This window comes from Setaria italica, chromosome IX (assembly GCF_000263155.2).
Source record: "Setaria italica strain Yugu1 chromosome IX, Setaria_italica_v2.0, whole genome shotgun sequence".
Taxonomy (NCBI): domain Eukaryota; kingdom Viridiplantae; phylum Streptophyta; class Magnoliopsida; order Poales; family Poaceae; genus Setaria; species Setaria italica.
In genome coordinates this window covers 16,999,168-17,018,438 of record NC_028458.1, presented here as the reverse complement: position 1 = coordinate 17,018,438, position 19,271 = coordinate 16,999,168, and the positions used below count along the sequence as shown (strand labels likewise).

The 19,271-nt window shown below is 43.1% G+C and overlaps 1 protein-coding gene and 1 long non-coding RNA gene across 3 annotated transcripts; both read right to left on the bottom strand.

The window, feature by feature from the left end:
• Window positions 1-1,742: 1,742 nt before the first annotated feature.
• LOC101773230 lies at window positions 1,743-3,400 on the bottom strand. The gene is made up of 3 exons (XR_215846.2): window positions 3,280-3,400; window positions 2,991-3,167; window positions 1,743-2,045 (listed from the first exon to the last, which is right to left on the bottom strand). It is a non-coding gene; the product is annotated as an uncharacterized LOC101773230 (long non-coding RNA).
• Window positions 3,401-11,081: 7,681 nt separating this feature from the next.
• On the bottom strand, window positions 11,082-17,655 carry LOC101772540 (protein NPGR2). Of its 2 annotated transcripts, none has more exons than XM_004982839.4 (6): window positions 17,295-17,655; window positions 16,384-16,673; window positions 15,568-15,817; window positions 14,153-15,366; window positions 13,452-13,602; window positions 11,082-13,149 (listed from the first exon to the last, which is right to left on the bottom strand). In XM_004982839.4, the coding sequence occupies exons 2-6, from the start codon at window positions 16,630-16,632 to the stop codon at window positions 12,833-12,835; spliced, it is 2,181 nt and encodes a 726-aa protein (XP_004982896.1). In that variant the 5' UTR covers window positions 16,633-16,673; window positions 17,295-17,655; the 3' UTR covers window positions 11,082-12,832. The 2 variants fall into 2 exon arrangements, with proteins under 2 accessions (XP_004982896.1, XP_004982897.1); XM_004982840.4 differs by lacking the exon at window positions 17,295-17,655 and adding an exon at window positions 16,932-17,123.
• Between the last annotated feature and the right edge of the window lie 1,616 nt (window positions 17,656-19,271).

The window sequence follows — 19,271 nt, the reverse complement described above, 5'->3', positions numbered from 1 at the left end:
ATGGGCTTAGAACTTTACATTTTGGTGGAAATTTTAAGTGGGCCGATGGGTTGGAAATTTTTGGTCCAAGTTTCATTGGCCCGACGGTTGAGATTAGGGCCGAATGATGGCACGGCGAGGTTACATGGCGCCAGGTGAGGGCATTGTCTGTGGCATCGTGCGGTGCGCTTCTTGGCCGCAGAGCTGGCGTACCTGACAGTGACGACCAAATCCAAGTGCGACGTGTACAGCTTCAGCGTGGTGGCGCTTGAGATCCTGATGGCCAAGTACCCGGACAGGCGGACACCTGTGAGCAAGGCGTCCGACCGAAAATCCCTTCCGGAGGTTACGTACCGGGGAGGCGGTCTTCCTCACCGTCAGATGTGATCTAGTGGCTGATGGAGTTGTAGGGGCAGTACAAGCTAGTAGATTGTAGGGGTGTCAGGAGGAGAGAGAGGGATATTTTCACGATCCCTCGCATTGACCGCTTGACCCACCGTCTTCTTCCTCCACGCCGCCTCGTCTCTCGTACTGCTGCTGCTGATCCGTCGGGTGCTGTCCGGGGCCGAGTGGGCCGGCGGACTGACCATTTCTTCGTCCTCGTCGCCGCTTCCCTTGTGCTGCCGGTTCGTGGTATGATCCGGTGACGATAGGTCCGGCGGCGGTTCCCCGGTCATCCTCCCTGCCGCGCGGGCGCGGCGAGCGAACATTTACCTTGGTGGTGCTTACGGTAAGATGCATAGACATTCTGAGCCATCTAGGTTCCAGGTAAGATAAGATTATCTGCCGCCGGCCCTGTGCTAGGACATGCCCCTTTTGCCGCAGCTCAAGCGCATGGAGGTGTTAATTAAATCCATGTGATTTATACCAGGCATTGTTCTTAATTAGTTTAAAAATCGTTCCATCATGTTTGCTTATTATGATTCTTCCACATTCTAACGGGCTACATGGATTCGTTAGCTTTAGTTATTTCTCCTAACAAATGCTTGCTTATTATGATTCCTTCTTGATATAAAATCTTGCAATTAATTTCTGAATTTGGTTAGTCTTCGCGTGAAATGTGACCTTCTCAAGAACCATATAGTCCTGGCAGCATTCGTCAGGATGTTTGCTGATTACGATTCCTTGCTGACATGATATTTTCCAATTTAATTCTGAATTTTGTTTGATTCTTTTTGTCACTGCATGGTAACTCAGTTTGGTTCACTGCACGTTATGTCCTTTTCAAGATGCATCTTAATTCTCTATCTCCTAAAAACAAGCATCAACAGTAAATAGTGTGCGCTCATTGAAATTAATTTTCTATATGCAGGAAGCAAAGAAGACCTGTTTGCAATGTTCGAAGATCTCAAATTGAGGATTATTTCAGCTGTCAACAAATGATCTTTTGGCACATGTTTAGGATTCACAACCACCATGTTATTATGTTTTCTCATTTTCTTTTCAAACATTACTGATAGGGTATACCTAAAGTTCCTTCTGATGGGACCTTTATCACTCCAAAGCTTGGCTAGCTTGCTTGTTAAGTCTTTATGTGTATGCAGTCGGCTAAAGCCTTTAAAAAGATGAAATACGATGAGAATGTTCTCACGCTGACTGCAAGTTTTGATGGACTATCTTATCTACTCCTGTCCAGCAATCATCAATTCAGACACCAAAGAGAAAAGTTGAACCGCAAATGTTAAGCTCGAAGTGCCTTCGTGACAGAGCTGCATCTCAACGACGCTATTTGTTTCATGAAGTCATATTTATACTGCATCAAGTTACATTTCTAAACGAGAGGAACAGATTTGTAAGGTTTTTTACCCACTGATTCCAGTATTCCACTGAACATAATGTCAGTCAACATAAAGCCCCGAGACACTCATTCTTCAGGAACAGATCCTTACATTGCACATGTCGCAACAATATGATACATACATAGAACAACAGGAACATCTGCATCTTGCAATCAGCATCAGCTAATGAAATTGTTGGCAAAGAAGCAACATCTACGACAGAGACCGAGTACCTTACGCCAAGGCCATTGCAGGCAAGTCTAGCCCCTTGTGCTGGTTCATGTAGTTCTGAAATTGTTGGCAAAAAAATGCATGAGAGAACCATTGTGCGGAAAGATGACAACAGACTGTACTTGGTCTTGCGTCAGTCTAGCAACATCTATGACAGAGACTGTACTTGATTCATAGCCTAGGAACAATTGATTATCGTTCATGATTATATTCCAACTTGATTTGCTACTTCTTAACTATCTTGAGGCATTAAGACATAGCTCCCTCACCGAGGAACAAGAGATTATATTATTTGCTACTTCTTACCAAATCTTAAGGCCTTAGTAAGTGTTCGGAAATATTCCTAGCCTTGTGGAAATGTGGCAACTACCCCTCTTAAACTCCTAAATGTACAACAAAACTGAGAACAATTTAGCATATTTACTCATTTTCTCCTGTCTCATTTCTTTGCTTTTTTCTAACTCATGTCCACTCAATTTACTTGATTCATAATGTTTTATCGTCGAAAACTACTGATTCCTCAGGAACAGATTTTTAATCCATTTTCCTATACTTGATTGGACCATTTGTGAAGGGGTGTAGTTCTAATCCATTCTTTTACTTGGGAGTATCACTTTTTGTGCTTTTACATTCTCAGTTACCTGTTTGCGTTTGTTTAATCTTAATTACATTGAAATTTCCAGCACTAAACATATTAAAAAACATTAACTTGAGGTTTCATTTTAATTTAAACTACACATCTCAGCACTAACTCACCATATCGTTTTTTCCTCCCAATTAAGAGTAAAGGTGTATAGCAATTTCTGCGCACTCGTATAGTCCTATGAACTTGGACAAAATCAGTGCAATCCAAAGTAAAGATGCACGCACTTCTCACAGATATTTGCCCCAAAAAATAGGCCATAAGCATCACTTTTGAGTTTTGATTCGCATATATGTGCCGAACCATTAAAAATTTCTACAGATCAACGGTTATGGGGAATGGGGAATCATGAATCGTACCTGTTTACCCGATTTCCTCTGGCCTGACAAACTAGTCACCGTGTCCCTTTCCATGGCACTGCATGTGACCCGCTGCTTCCCGCTCCTCCAAACTACTAGCTCCGATTCGTTGTTTGCCATTAGCATTGAGCATCAGTGGTCAAGCCGAATCCTCGCTCCTCGCCGCAGTCTATTGCCCTGTGCCTTGGAACGCAGATTGGCCACAGCTAGGGTTACGAAACAAGCTGGCAATGGCGACAGGCAGCGCCGCCGAACTAGGCAGGACGGAGAGAGGTACCATGGTACCTACGTTCGGAAAGGTTCACCAGCACCGCTAGCGCCATGGTCGCCGGCGCCATCCTCGAGGGGGAGGACACCAGCTCCTGATGAAGGTGAAAGACCAACGATTTTAAATCATTTACCTTTTCTCTATTCTCTCTTCATTTTTCTCTCACCACTAGGCTTCTGTAGACTATATGACAACACCGTTTCTCTCTCTACTGATTGGGGGCATCCAGGGCAATGACTACGGCGGTGGTTGAAATGGGACCGTGGCTATAGTTGAAGGGGTGTTTGGATACATCCTACCTGTCGTATCGGATGTTTGGATACTAATTAGGAGTATTAAATATAGTTTAATTACAAAATTAATTGCACGGATGGAGTCTAATTCGCGAGACGAATCTATTAAGCCTAATTAGTCCATGATTTGACAATGTGGTGCTACAGTAACCATTGTTAATGATGGATTAATTAGGCTTAATAGATTCGTCTCGCGAATTAGTATAGGGGTTCTGCTGTTAGTTTTATAATTAGTTCATGTTCAGTCCTCCTAATTAGCGTCTGAATATCCGATGTGACCCTCCTAAAGTTTAGCACTTATATCCAAACATCCCGAAATAGCTCCAACCGTAACTTTTCTGATAGAACTAAAGTTATTTTAGAAATGCTTGGAGCTGAAACTGAAACTTCCTACGTACAAAGTTATTTTAGAAATGCTTGGAGCTGTGGCTACTCAAATGTCCAAATGAATTGAATGTTTAACATTAGTTTATAGATTATCAAAGAAAAATATCCTATACACCTTTTTTATATGAAAATGAAAAAAATCCAAGAATTTATTGATTATCCCACAGCAATATTTTTTTCTTTAATCCTTCTTGGTTATCGGCTCTGTTCTTTTTTTCTTTTTTTAACACATATGAACATCTATCGGAATATTTTCTTTTTTTCTCTTCTTTTTTCTTTTCTCCTCCTTATCCGTTCCGGACTTCCGGTTCCTCCTTTCTTTCTTGTTTGCTCTGGTCAAGCCCGGGACGCCGCCATGCTCTGCACTGCATCCCGCAGCTTCCTTGCTGACCATCCGCTGCTGTCGCCCCACCTCCACACTCCACAGCTGCCTGGACGCTGCTGCCGCCGCTGCCCCCAGCCACGTGGGGGATTCGTTGCTGCCAGGCGAGGCCGGGCCGTGGGAGCTGCGCCGCGGCGGTGCCCGCGCGAGGTCCTCGGACATCGCCGTCGCCATCGTCCGCCCGTGCAAGGTCCTCTACCCCACTGCCGCCTTTGATTTTCTCGCCCGGGCCTCCGCCGGCCACCTCCCATGCGCTGCTAGCCGCTCGCCCGTGCTGTCACCCTACGCCCCCGCCTCCCCGCGCCGCAATCGAGCTCCGCCACCGCCTCGCTCGCGCCGCCTTCAACCTCTGCCCCCGCCTCCCTGGGCAAACTCGGTAGTTTGGCCTCGCGGATGGGATGAAGCCGCGGGGAGCCATTATTTTGGGCTCCGGCTCCATCGATCGGTACCGGTCAGCGGATTTCGCGGGGCTTCTGGGTGCTTTTCGTCGGAAGCCATTTTTGGTTGGACCCAGGGCTTAGCAGAAGCCGCTGGCGGAGCCGCCGGAGAAGCCCTGCCTTACTACCTAAGCTGCAAATGACGATCTGCGCCTTACTACCCAAGTTGCAAATCTGGACGGTCCCGCAGATGCCCATTCGGGAACATATGGCATGCTTGGTTTGTGCCCCAATGTACCCGTCAAAATTTTGTCATCACCAAAATGACGGTTACACCAAATCGTTGGCAAAAATACGTTTAGATTGCAACCTTACCAATTCTTGCCAACTCCTTACTATGACATGGGGCGTCCATATGTCATTATATTTTTTTACATCAAAATATAGTCAAGTGAAATTTTATATGTTTAATTCCAAGGAACATACACGTGAAATCAGATTATAAATCACAGATTATAAATCAGAGCGAGAGATATTAGCTTCTGAGTATTATGAATCAAAGAATTTCGTACTTCGTGCAATCATTGAGGAGCTGACACCTCAGCATGCATTGGCATGCAGCATGACCAAATCTTGGGCGACTTCTTTCAAAAAAAAAAACAAATCTTGGGCGAGCGTTTTGCCCGCCCAAATTCTCGCCCGCGCAATGAACTGGTGACGCGAAATTTCTGTTGGCACGTCTGCACAGGGCTGCAAACCAAATTACTACCAAATTTTATTGGCTGGCCAATTTTTTTTGGTAGGGTTGGTGTCGACAACAAACCAAACGTGCCAATAAGCTTCGAATTGCCTCTTCCCACCCGTCGGTCGGCGAGTGGATGCTGCTGAAGGACGCGGTGGATCAGGACTCAGAGTATAGTTGGCCAAACAGACCGGGCTAAACGGGCGGCACGAGGCCCGGTCTATTTTGGCTCGGCACCAGCACGGCCTGGCCCACCGTTACACGGGCCGTGCTGGCACGGCCCAATGCAGCAGGCCGGACCTGGGCCTCAGCTGCGGCACGTCGGGCGACCCGTGGCACGGTCCGGCTTCCCTGGTATAAGCCTCGCACCCCCCCCCCCCCCGCAATCCCATCTCGCATCGGTCGCAGCCCGCAACGGCACAACCGCACGAACCCTAATCCCCTCCCTCTCGTCTTTGTCTCCGCCAGTCCGCCGCAATCCCAGCGCGGCGGCGCCGCCCCCGGTCATTGGCTACCCTCGCCTCCTGCCTATCCGCCTCCTTTTCCCCTTCTCGATCTAAATCTTGCCGGTCCGCCTCCGCCTCTTGCCTCGGTGCCTCCTTCTCCTCCTCGATCTAGATCTCGGCGTGCTCAGGTGCTCCAGCAGCATAGGTACGTTCTTCTTCTTCCCCTTCTCACCTAATCCCCTTCTCACATCTTGATCTAATCCCCTCCAGCTCTACATCTTGTCTTGTAGGTCGTTGGTCGAGCACGATGCCATCATGCTTGCGCGGGTGCGGCGCGCGCTGTTGAGGAGCCTGAGCTGCCGAGGCGTCGAGGAGGCAAGGAGGAGGGAGGTCGTCAGAGTGTCGGTCTCTCGGAGATGGAGAATGATACACCGACCTCCGATACACCTTGGTCCTCAGAAGAGGATGTCATCCGGGTTAGCTTGGCTGATGGCAGTGCTGCAGTTGCTATCGACCTTGATGGTGCCGCTGCGCTCGAGGTGCCAGCGCCGCCAGTGAGCTTCGGTGCGAAGAGGGTCAGGAACTCCACATCTAAGGTGTGGAACGACTTTGAGGAGCTCTTCACCATGAGGAACGGCAAGAAGGTCAGGTATGGCACTAAGTGCCTTCATTGCAGTCATGAGTACTCTGGCAAATCTTCTAGTGGTATTGGCCATTTGTGCCGGCACATTCTTGCTTGTAGGAAGAGAAAAGAAAATGATCGCATGGCTCAAACTGTTCTAAAGTCCAACCTTGATGGTTCTATCCATCACTAGGAGTACTCTGATGCTGTTGCTCGTACTGAACTTTGCCGCTTGATAGCTAGGGAGGATCTACCTTTAGGGTTTGGAGAGTCTAATGCCTTTGAAGAGTACATAAACCGTGCTCATAACCCTAGATTTTCTAAATCCTCTAGGCAAACCACCACCAGAGATATGGTAAAACACTTCACTGAACACCGTGGTAAACTTAAGGAAATGTTAGTTCTATCTATTTCATCTGTTGCTCTTACTTCTGATATATGGTCTGGAAATGCTAAGGAGGATTATCTTAGTGTGGTTGCTCACTTTGTTAATGCTGATTGGGAATTAGAAAAAAGATTGCTAGGTCTGAGACTCATTGATGAGTCACATACTGGTGCTAACATTGTAGACCGTGTTCTATGGTGGTTGATGAGTATGGTTTAACTGATAAGATCTTTGCTGTTACTCTTGATAATGCTTCTTCTAACTCGACAGTCATGGATAAGTTAACTCCTACTTTTTCTGGTTATATATTGTCTGCTCTTAATTCTGATAATACAACTGATGATGAGATAGAAGAAGAGCGTTCTCTTTTCATGCATCAACGTTGTGCTCGCCATATTATCAACCTTATTGTTAAATCTGGTATGAAACGTTTGAAGCCTTACATTGAGGATTTCAGAATTGCTATATCATTCTTGAATTCATCTAACCAACACACTATAGCATACAAAAGCTATTGCCTGAGCATGGGTGTACGTCCACGTAAGTTTGGTTTGGACATGGATGTTAGATGGAACTCCACATACCTTATGCTCAAGCATCTTGTGCCATATCGGAGTACTTTTTCTATCTGTATCAAAACTCAGTATCCTTTGCGTGCTAATGGCTTGCCACTACTCACTAATAGCCACTGGTATGTGGATGAAAAGGTATTGGAATTCCTTGAACTCTTCTATGATTCAACAGTTGCTCTATCCGGTGTTTATTATCCTACATCTTCTCTAATGTTACATCATATTCTTGATATTGTTGGACATTTCAATGCATATGAGAATGATGAATTGCTTAGACATGTTGTTGTTCCTATGAAAGATAAGTTTCTAAAGTACTGGAGGAAAATACCTTTGCTATATGCCTTTGCTTTTATATTGGATCCTAGAGCTAAGATGAAAGGCATTCATAATGTTCTTTGAATGTTATCTAACCTTATTGGTACAGATTACTCCAGATACCCAACTGATGTGCGTGGTAAGTTAACTAAGATCTTTTCAAGGTATGAAACCAAGTTTGGTGAAGTTCGCTTGCATCGACCCCAATAGACAACAAGTTCTAGTATTGGTAAGAAGAAAATGGCTTGGGGTAAATTTTTGGTGCTTCTGACATGAGCAGCAGTTCTGGTTCTTCTTCTGTTTGTTCTCCTTCTAAATTGGGAAGGAGGACAAGTACTGGTGCACTATTTGCAGGTACTACATCTCTTTCAGAACTGTCATCATATCTAGACAGTGACTGCATCGCTCAATACGATGAAGACTTCAACATTCTCAATTGGTGGCATGAGCCTAAGCAAACTTATCCCATTCTTTCTATACTTGCTAAAGGTGTGCTAACAGTTTCTGCTTCCACAATATCATCAGAGTCTACTTTTAGTCTTGCTGGCAGGGTGCTTGAGGAGCGTCGACGGCAGCTGACATCTGACATGGTGGAGGTGTTGTCTTGCTTGAAGGACTGGGAGTTGGCTGATGCGCAATTGTAGCACAATGTCGAGAAGGAGACCAAAGATCTGGAGCTGGCTTTCGAGAACATGTACCTTGATGATGCTGCTGCTGATGCCTGATGGAGACATGGAGTGATGGACATGTGTCTTTTTTATTCTACTTAGTATCGCACTATTTGTGTAATGAACATTTGGACATGTAATTTGGACATTAAGAACTCTCTAGAGCTGGGCTGTACTCTTTTTTCCTTTCTATGGTTTTCCTCACGAGATGTAAGTTTTACCTAGAAAGGTTTTTAATGAGGCAGCCACACCAAACAGCTCAAATAAAATTTCATTTGATTATCTCTATGTCTCTGAGTATGATATGAGTTATGATTTTGATAACATGTATGTATGTATAAGTTATGTGCTGTGCATTTCCTATTTCATTGTGATCTTGGTATAATTGAATTCCTTATTATTTTTTAAATCTATTGAATGGTTTTTGTTAGGCTCGACCTGCCTGGCCTGTTGGGCTATCATGCTAGCCCAGCCCGTATAAGAGTTAAAGAAGTTGGGCCTGGGCCTTTAAGCCGGCACGGCTGGCACGGCCCGAGACTGTAGCCAGGCCGATACAGGTCGGGTCGAGCGGTCCATTTGGTCATGTATACTCAGGAGGGAGGGCAATTCGTGTTCGTGTTGGCCTTGTGGCCCTGTCCTGCGTCCGGGAGGACCAGAGGCCCGGCCAACAATGCGGAATCATCGTGCAGGTGCTCTCGGTGCAGAGGCTGTCGTTGCTGGAGCTGGACACGGTGTTCACCACGATCAGGGTGTGATATGTTTCTTCGTTGTGAATTTTTGCGAGTACATTGGTTAAAGTGTTGCTTGGGTGGGGAGGGCTGATTGGTCTCGACGTTGGGCCGAAAGGTCACTGGGCTCACGGATAGTCTGAATGTTTCTGAAGAGATTTTTCAAATTGAACTCGCTTTGATTCTTCAAGTCAGATGAACCTTAGAAATCCTATCCATCTTCCGAAGGGTGGAAAGGGTTAGTAAAATTCTAATGTTTGAGATCTGTGTAAAAAATTAAGGTCCGTCAGATCTGCATCAAACTCTAACTTCTGTTGCTACCTCCCATCGTGCGCTAGCTCCTGTTGATGCCTCCTACGCCGCCGCCCCCGAGCGGGGCCCGCACCACCTCCACGATGCCGCGGCCTGCTGCCGCGCCGCCCGGCGTTAGCCCTGTCGTGGCCCGCCCGGCGCGCCGCCCTGCGCCGCCACACTCGCGATCCCGCGCGTGCGGGCTCGGCGACGCCGCTAACGCGTTAAGTATCCCGCCTGGGAGGAGCCGGTGAAGAAGGTGCGGAAAAAAAGTTGAATATTTTTTTAAAAAAATTGTTGAAACAAATTTTTCAAAAAAAATGTTGGATCAACTTTTCTTAAAAAGACGTTGGTTCAACTTTTTTGAGATTTCTTGAAAAATGTTGAGGTTCAATATTTCTAAAAAATATAGGTTTGACTTTTTCAAAAAAAATGTTGGTTAATATTTTTTATCCGTCAAAAATATTGAATGGACCATCATCAGTTGAACCTCGGTGACTTTGGAATGGAAATATGAAGCTAAGCCTTGCTGGATTTTATAGTTCAATCACTTAACCATCTTCCGGTAGATATATAGGAGCCCCCGATGAACCTTGCATTTGTAGTGGATTTGAACCTGCATTCTTATTTACCGTTGCCGATGTTAATTTGTTGAAGAACCTTGCATCGACACAGCTAATTGTAAAAAACATGCCATAAAATCGATGCAGTTCTTTGATATAAGAATTATGCCAAAACGATTCATAATTGCCGTTTGAATATGATAGAGTAAAACTGGGAACAATAGTAAATGTGCATCTTGTTCATAGTATATACTCCTTCCATTCTAAAATGTAATATATTTCGCTTCAGAAAAACGTAATATATTTCGCTTCAGAAAAACGTAAGGTATTTTGGTTTTGTCCTAAGTCAAAAAAAATTATTAGATAAAGGTATTTTACGATTAAATCACAAAGCTTCAGGAAGGTATTTTATGCTCAAGTCACAAAATAGGTTGCCATTTATACGAAAAAGGGCCGTAGAGTTATTCTCATCGTTGGTCTGCAACTAAGCAAGCAAATGTTGTGCACTAGTTAACACTGGTTATACTGAGCATCTGCAACTGCAACATAGCATGAGAACACTGTAGTCTGTAGGAACCAAGAGTAGTGGCAATCTGACAACACAATGTCAGGTGACGTGAACTACTCCTACGTAGAGTAACTAGAAAACGCTGCTCCAACTTCCAAGCAATAACATCAAGTAGAAGATGAACAATATACTGCAAAACCGGAGCTTCATAGATCATTACAACATGGACTCATGCCAAATAACCGTAAATAAATCATATGATAAAATCGGAGTTACTAGCCTACCAAGTACCAACACCTAGCATCAACAAACATCCAAATAACATATGAGTACGGCACTAATTCTACCGATGTTAAGCCACTAGATTGGATACAACATTAGAATTTTGCTGATCCATGGCATTAGAATTTGGCACAAACATTGGATACATAGCATATGACTCATATTTGCAACACTGAAGACTGAACAAGGAACACCCATGAGGATTGATTGGACGGTTAAACACAAGATCACAATGCCTTTACCAAGAATTCAAGGAACAAGGTTGGCGAAAAACCTTAATGCTTGAAGCATTGAGAACACTGTTTACATCCTACCTATGACTTCCTATTCGATAATTACAACTCAAGGTTTCTATGGTGGAACTTTCCAGATGTTCACCTGTACAGTCAAACAACTCAAGTCAATTGGACAATAAACGAATGGCAAATGAGATTGGACGGTTAAAAGCTCACTGGATCTAAAAAAAGCACATGTACAGGTTGTACACTTGTACTGTTATATAATACAGTAAATTGGAAACAATAGAGAATGCCAGGATCAAGTCATATGATGAATCAGGGCTAAAATTGATTGGAGGATCAAATATTTTCAGATCTTGTGGTTAAGCTTTTTTTTCTCTCAAATTTGCATTAATAAGAAGAACAAAATATTTACAAGACACTACACACCCGCACCACACCAGAACATATTACCTTAGCACCAGAAAAAGACTAACACCCACAACCAAAATGCTACCAAACGCACTACCAAAAAGACCTCAGGGGTTTGCAGCCTCAAGCTGCGCCAAACCCCTGGCTCCTGCTAGACACCAAAGGCAGGGGCGGAGCTTTGTACAGGCCAAGGTGGGCAGTGGCCCCCTCCTGACATTTTGCATCTCCACTTAGTATATGAAGCTAATGTTTGACACATTAGATTGCAGCTTAATTCTCTTGTTTATTTACCACTGGCCCCCTCTGGTATGGGGCTCAAGCTCCACCACTGACCACAGGTGTCCTTCCTCTAAAATTCACTGGAGGATCATCTGAACAGTAGTAGTAAAGAAGGCAAAAGGTTCTCAAACAAGTGCTAAATAAGTAACCAACAATTTTTTAGACAACTGTATTTAACACTTAAGTGCATAGTTAACCCTCTGCATGGATAACCCTAAAAAATTTAGTGCAAAGACTTATAAAGATGAAGGCATGGCAGAGCATGGGAACATAGGCCCCTTACTGGACAGACAAACATGAGCAGGAATCCTTTGATTTCATCATTGCTAAATTGGTTGAAGAGAACACATACCAGCATTTGTCCTTCAGACTTGGACAAAACCAGACCAGAAGATAGTGACATGATTTAATTTCCGTTGCTGGCATACCATCTCATTAGTGCTGAACAGAGACCAATATCTGCCACATTAATTGACGCAACTAGCTAAGCTGCAACATGACAAGTTGACAGCAATAAAGGGCCTTCCATGGAGGAGAGGAACTGAGGAGGCCTCATACCAACGATGCCCCACAAAGTATGTGCAATGTGTACTCAGAAGTATTTGGCACTATCATGCAGGGTCAGTTATTTTTACAGGAGATGTCAGGAAATAGACAGACCATAAAAAACTTATAATCCATAATTGATATGCAACGAAGGTTACAGTTGATAGTAAATACTGAACTGAACTATGAAGGACCCCAAAACATCTTTTATCTTCTTTAATTTCTCAATAAACGAACAGTGTAGTCTGAATACTTCATATGTGAAAGCATTTTGCTTAAGATACACCGACACTCTGTACTGGTCGTCAATCTGTATATCACAAGGTTGAAGAGCATCGTCTTTCTTGTTGCTACATAGACACAAATTGGAACTATAGATTGAATTGTTAAACAAAATTTTTTCCAACAGTTTTTAATGCTATGATTTCCTGAAGATCGTTTCTGGGACTCTGTAATCCCATATTTCATCAGTATAAGAGAAATATATAAAAAAAATACATACAGCAGCTTACATCTATAGCCCCTGTACATGTATCTGTCATCTGAAAGGCTCTACAGGTGCTGTTTCTTCAAGAAAAGCAGCAGCTTGAAAGCATTCAGCAGCTTCAACTGCTGACCTGCCACCTTCCTCTTTGTAAAGCAGGCCAAGATTGAACCATGCAACATGATTAGTTCTATCCAGTTGCAATGCATCAGTCAGGAAGCACCGAACAGAAGGCAATGGCCTGTCACCAAGTTGTCGTAGGACGGTGGCAATCGATATCAAACTTGGGACATGTTTAGGATCAAGGTCTAATGCTCTGAAAAAAGCTCCCAAAGTTTCTTTTGTAAGACCTTTTGCTTCATATATTTTCCCTGGAAATGAATAATTTTGTGAACAATATGAAAGGAAGCACCCAGGGGGTAAAAAGTTGTCCACTTGATACCAAATCACACACAATCTAATAATTTGGAAAACCAAAATATTAACAATCTATGAGTTAATGGCTTTTATAAATATTAAACAGAGAGATTATGAATAGGTGTATATGGTTGGAAAAGATTGGATAATTGATTAGGCATGTCAACTTTTTAATCATCAAGGTCTCAATGGAGACAAAATGAAAATGCAGCAATTAAATTTTTTGTGATATTTAAAAGAAATGAACAGGAATTACCTGTAGCATGCCAAGCCAATGCAGAATAAGGACTGATGGATCTCATCTTCAATACACAAATCTCTGCATCCCTCCACTGTGCCATACCTAGGTACAAGAGAGCTATATCATACCAGATCTCTATTTCCAGGCCATTATCATCCTTCTTGCCCTGTCGAAAGCAATATAAGAGTATCAGAGACAATGGTGACCAACTGAGAACCTAATTGCTACTGTGCTATGGGTACAACAACCAGCATGGAAAGCTAAGAGGTCAGCAGGTAGGAGCTCTTTACTAACTTCAGCAAAAGTGCTCAGTAGTATAGCATAAATGCAATTAAATTCATGATAGAGATAAAAACTTATGATAAAAAATCGACGGCAGCGATAACCCTATGTTTATTGTTGATTTTGGTTAATGTAAATCTAATGTGGCCAGAAAAGAAAAGGATATTAGAGTAAGTGTGCAACAAACAAAACATAAAAAGAACTACGCTCTGTTCATGAATATTGAAACTGAATTAGTATTCAATAATTGAATCTGTATGTCTTCACATCACTATATAATGCATACTGCTTCGACCAGAAGATGCTACCAGACATTTGATAGAACAGCAATAAGGAAATTTCACCTTTTGTTGTAATTTGAGTTTATGTGGCATATTAGCAAGAAAGTGTGATTACAGCTGCCATGTTTCCAAAAAAAAGAAGTTTCAAGGTACCTTGGCCAAGCAAATCCCAGCAGTTACACTTTTTGTTCTAAGCTGGATGATAGCAAGAAGTTGGGTATAGGTCTCAACTGCATCTCTGAATTGCCCCTGTGCAGCCTGAATTCTGGCTTTGGTTCGCAATAGATCTCCTTGACTCCATTTCCCAGTCTGATCTAAAGCAGCATCAACAACTGTTTCAGCATCAGCAAACTGCTTCTGAGCACTCAAAATTCGAGCTAAAAGAACCCAACTCCTCAACTCCGATCCAGCCTCAAGTTTCACCAGCTCCTTTGCATAAAAAGAAGCAGATTCTAATTTCCTCTGCTCAGCATTTTCAAGGCTGAGACTGTACAATACCCTAGAATCTTTCCCGTGAATCTTCTTTTCAGCGTTCCCAAGCATTTCCAGCGCTTCACACTGCCAAGAAGCTCTATCTGTAGCAGATATGGCACTTCTAGCTTGATTAGAAAGCGTAACACCAAGCAATAGGTCTGCGACTCCCGACATTTGTTCACACCCTCCCTGCATATTGGCAATGGCTCTCCGTGCATAGGAAGCACCTTCAGTATAAGCACTCATCTCAACACAAGCCTTTGAAGCTAGGAGAAGTTCTTTGAGACAATCAGAATCATCTCCAGATTTCAGTATTTGTTTGAGTAGATTCAGGGCACTGAGATCATCTTCTTCTGCTAAGTAACACAATGCAACATTATATAACCATTCTCTTTTGTCTAACACATCAGGTAACAGTTCTTCAAATTGTCCAGCCAATGGAATTAGCTGCCCTGACATGGACAGTGCAAAAGTAAGGTGATGCATCACAGAGGGATCCCGCTCAATCCTCTTCAGATTGAACTTCCTCAATAGAATCATCAAGAGAAGAATAGCCTCTTCCATATTATTGCGAGGTACAAATGAACCATCCAACTGAGAATGAAGATTTGGAGGGCGTGCTTCACAGCCACTATATAAGAGAAAAACAGCAAATTTCTTCTGTATCCTTGCTACAGTCTCTCCATCAAGATTCCAATTATTGAGAAGCGACCTCCTATATGAAGAAATGGCTTCAAGTGAAAACCCCCCTGATTTCCACAGCTCAGGGAGCAACTCTACAGCCTTGCATATTATTTCATTCAATTTACAACCTTTTCCAAAGCCTGCTGGCAAGCCCTCAGGTATTGCTGCTTCCACAATATCCAATATCATTCTACATTCTTGTGCAGCTTCTGTAAAATCAAAAATAATGAATTAAATTTACACTAGCCTCATGCATACCTTCGTTACAATTGAAATGCCAAAAGAAAAGAGGGACACAGAAGAAGCACAGTCCTTTTTTTTCTAATACAATATACCACAACACAAAGCACTCACGCGCATGCCAATGATTCACAAACCTGTTGTGCGACTGATAGCGAGATGCAGCTTACCTTTGTATTTTCCAAGATCGTGAAGCGCTCTTGCTTTGAGATATATGGCCTCCATGAGAAGGCTGACAGCATGCAAGGGCATTGGTGGAGAATCCCACTGTGAATGAGTCTTTCGACGATCTGCTTTTCTAGCAATTGAGATTTTCATCTTAGGGACTAATGCAGATATGTCTATCCCATCAAAGACACGGAGTGCAGCTTCTACATGGCCCCGCTGATATTCTAGCCTTCCTAGCAATGCCCTTGCTTCCTGTTTAGCAGGTTTTGTTAGTCATGCTAGAAACAGCTAGGTCCAAATATAATTCTGAAAATGTATAACAGCAATAAAATGACCAAATCAAAGAAAGAGAAATGGGAGTAATAAAATAATCAGTTCTTTCTGAATTAGAAAGAATTTAGCCTTTAAATATTGTTGTATACAAAAGGAACTTTTTTGTATAATATACACATAAAAAAAGGACAACACAAATAAACTGTTAAACAGCAGGAGTGAACCAATGTTAGTGGAAGAAAGATAAACATTCCTGTATTCAGTTAGCTTCAGAAAAACAATTAAATTCAGGACGCAGGTGGATTTTGTTTATATGCAACAACCTTCACAAGGATAACATGACAAAAGATACACAGTGGTCACTTAACTAAGAATCATACTGGCTTTCACAATAAAATTCTTTGCAGGGAAGCACAATATAGATATACACAAGAAACGAGGCAGATGCTTGAAATTGAGGCGTTACCTACCCAATCACGGGCAGCAAGTTTCTCAGCTCCCCTTAGTGCCAGAACAGAATTACTTTCACAAAAGGAAACACCTACCTCATAGTTTAGGCAAATGCCTTCCCGGAGCGACAACTCAGCTTCCTCTATGTTGCCATTATCAAGGTACTGCTCAATCTCTCCATTTCGAGAAGAGTACCCACTGGCTGAAAAATCTTTCGTGATTGTAGAATCAGATGACCGGACGGTCTCATCAGCCCCCTTCAGCTGCTCACCGGAGCACAGGCACTCCATCGCCATCCGCCTGACAGAATTCCTGAACCTTCCCCTCCTCTTCCTACCCTCCATCCTGCTCTATCATTTCTGGCCCCATCCCCCCTTCAAATTACCTACCAATCATAAAGTATACAAGATTAGTGGCCATTTTCTGGTAGCTAACCACAACAATCACATCAAAGATCAGTCTTTTCATCTACAACAAACCCATGAGCAAACAAATAGATAGCAAACTCGCACCCAATTCAGCACAAAACACATCGATACACACTTGCGAGTTTGCGACATGGGCTCAGTGGTTTAAGAAAAACCAAGAGAACTTTACCAAACTCAAACATCGCATCAATAGCCACCAAGACGAACCAGCTTACCCATGACGACGAAGAACGAGAAGATAATCAGTCTCCACATCAGCAGTTTACGAAACACGGAATCTACGGATCGTAAATCCTCATTTATTCCAAGAAACTTAATGGAATTTTCCCCGGAAAGGACCTACCGACAAAGCCTATCCACCCCCGACCTATCCAATTCCCCAACTGAATGCAAGATTTAGACTTCGCAACCGCTCCGTGTCTTTAAAACCCAAGAGGCACAAGGAAAACAAAGGAAAGCAAAAGGGTGAATCAAATATTGCAAAGAATAAAGCGAAAGGGGAAAAGTAGCGAAAGAGCCAGCCAGGCAAGGCTAAAATAAACCGCAAAATCAGTTAAAGAACCCGTCAAGTCGCTCACCTTTCCCACCTAGAGAAAGCCCAGCTCGCCAAGCTCCGTCAAGCGCTCAAGCAGCCGCCAAGAATCGAATCCTGCAACCAGCCGGCGCCGGCCTCCAATTCGATCCGGCGTTTCTCACCAACTGGGACCAACCGGGGTTCGCAAGCACAGCAGAGTGCCGGAGACGTGGGGATACGGACGCAGGCACCGCGGTCGGATCGGGAGGGGACTTTCTGGAAGGGTGAGGTGAAGAGGGATTTGGAGGCCGTTCGAAATCCTGAGCCGGATGCGCAATGCAAGAAGCGGCGGAGGACGGGGTAGATAAATCTTGGTTTGAACTGTGCCAGGTCGATGTTCTTTGTATTTAGAAGAAGTAGGTGGGGGTAGTTGGAAAGAATGCGTCGTAGTCGTAACGACGACCCGGGTCCAAAGGATATGCGGTCCTCTGTCAGGTAAACGGTGTTTATTTCAGATGTATCCTCATGATTTGAATAATTTAACATGAAATTTACAGATTTTTTTCCTGCTAGAGTGATTCTGCCGCTAGTTTTTACCGTTCAGAAGTTTAGGGTTCCATTTGGAAAATAGGCCAAACAGTATAAGTAGTATAACAACGCGAGGACTTTTTGTGAAAATAACAATACGATTATGGAAGGACTTATTTCCGATCACCAAGTATGAAGGTGTTTGTGGTCATAAATGGACACATGGTTCTCATATCACAAATTCACAAGTCTCCATGTGTACTGCCAATGTTGCATGTAGTTTTTTTTTCAAGTATGGGCATGCGAGAACTTTACACATATTTTGGACCTGTTTCGCTTCAACTTATTCAGCTGGCTTATCAGCCACCAAACAGTGTTTTTCTCTCATAACAAATCAGTCGTTTCAGCTTTTCAGCCGGCTTATAAGCTGAAGCGAACAGACCCTTTCAGAACATATTTCCACAAGTTCTCCTAGGGTTGGAAACATGCTTCGAGTTCCCCCTAGCTACAACATCTTTTCAACTATCTAGAATTTTTCATCCTCATATCTAAAAGCATTGATGTTTTGGTATGTGTTGAGAAATTTTTAGTACAATTTGTTCGAGTATGGACATATGGATAATTATGACAAGCATGGATTCAACTTTTCAATACCTTGTTCTAAAATAGAGCAATATATTTTTTCAAGAAAAATACAATATTACAATAATGAATTTGATAGGAATAGTTTGGCTTCCATACGAGTCTAGGGGAAAAACCTAGGTTTCAAATGTATTCATAACTTCGTATGGTTTTTCCTTTGACATACTATGACGAGGGTCAATATTTGAAGATAGCAATAGACAAAAAGATCGAACCAATAAACAAGAATATAACTCTTTTCATGTTCCCACAGAAATAAAAAAAGGGGGTTTTGTCAAATTGATGAAAGATGGCTGAGGAGGATTGGTCCTTTTTGGTGAGCTCTAGTTCTTTCTTTTAAGTAATTCTCGAAGTAGCTTTGGAGGAGCTGGATGCCGGCATTTTCTCCCAACTTGTCGACACCGACGAATATTGTATTCTTGCACGCCATTTCTACCGAAGAATCTTAGAGATTCTTAGAATTCAAACTGCATTGCGTCCCCATCAAAGCAAACAGATCTCCATGGAACACTTTTGCTGGACACCACCTCAGCGTAAACAAATTTCACTGGAGAGGGTACGAGCAAACTCTACTTTTGTTCACACCCAAATCCAAATAATTATTATCTACAGGTATAAAAAAATTATTATCCACTCCTTATCATCCCCAATCCCACTCATATCCAATGAATAATTAACTTTGTACTATATATATACATATTTAATGAATAAATTATACCCTCCATATACTCTACCTTCTCCATTTCTAATGGGTATATAATTTTCCAGTCATACTCTCTCCATTTAAAGTGAGCGTGGATCTTGGAAGCGGGATGAATACCACCCGGTGGCAGGCCTACAAATTGATGGCCAGCTCCAGCCGGCCGCGCAA

Bases quoted from the DNA above. Each gene is read 5' to 3' on its own strand.
- LOC101772540 (XM_004982839.4), bottom strand. From the start codon at position 16,632: ATGGAGGGTAGGAAGAGGAGGGGAAGGTTCAGGAATTCTGTCAGGCGG. The intron at 15,367-15,567 runs GTAAGCTGCATC...TTGATTTTACAG, and splicing joins CGATCTTGGAAAATACAAAG to AAGCTGCACAAGAATGTAGA. The intron at 13,150-13,451 runs GTAATTCCTGTT...ATTCATTTCCAG, and splicing joins ATTGGCTTGGCATGCTACAG to GGAAAATATATGAAGCAAAA.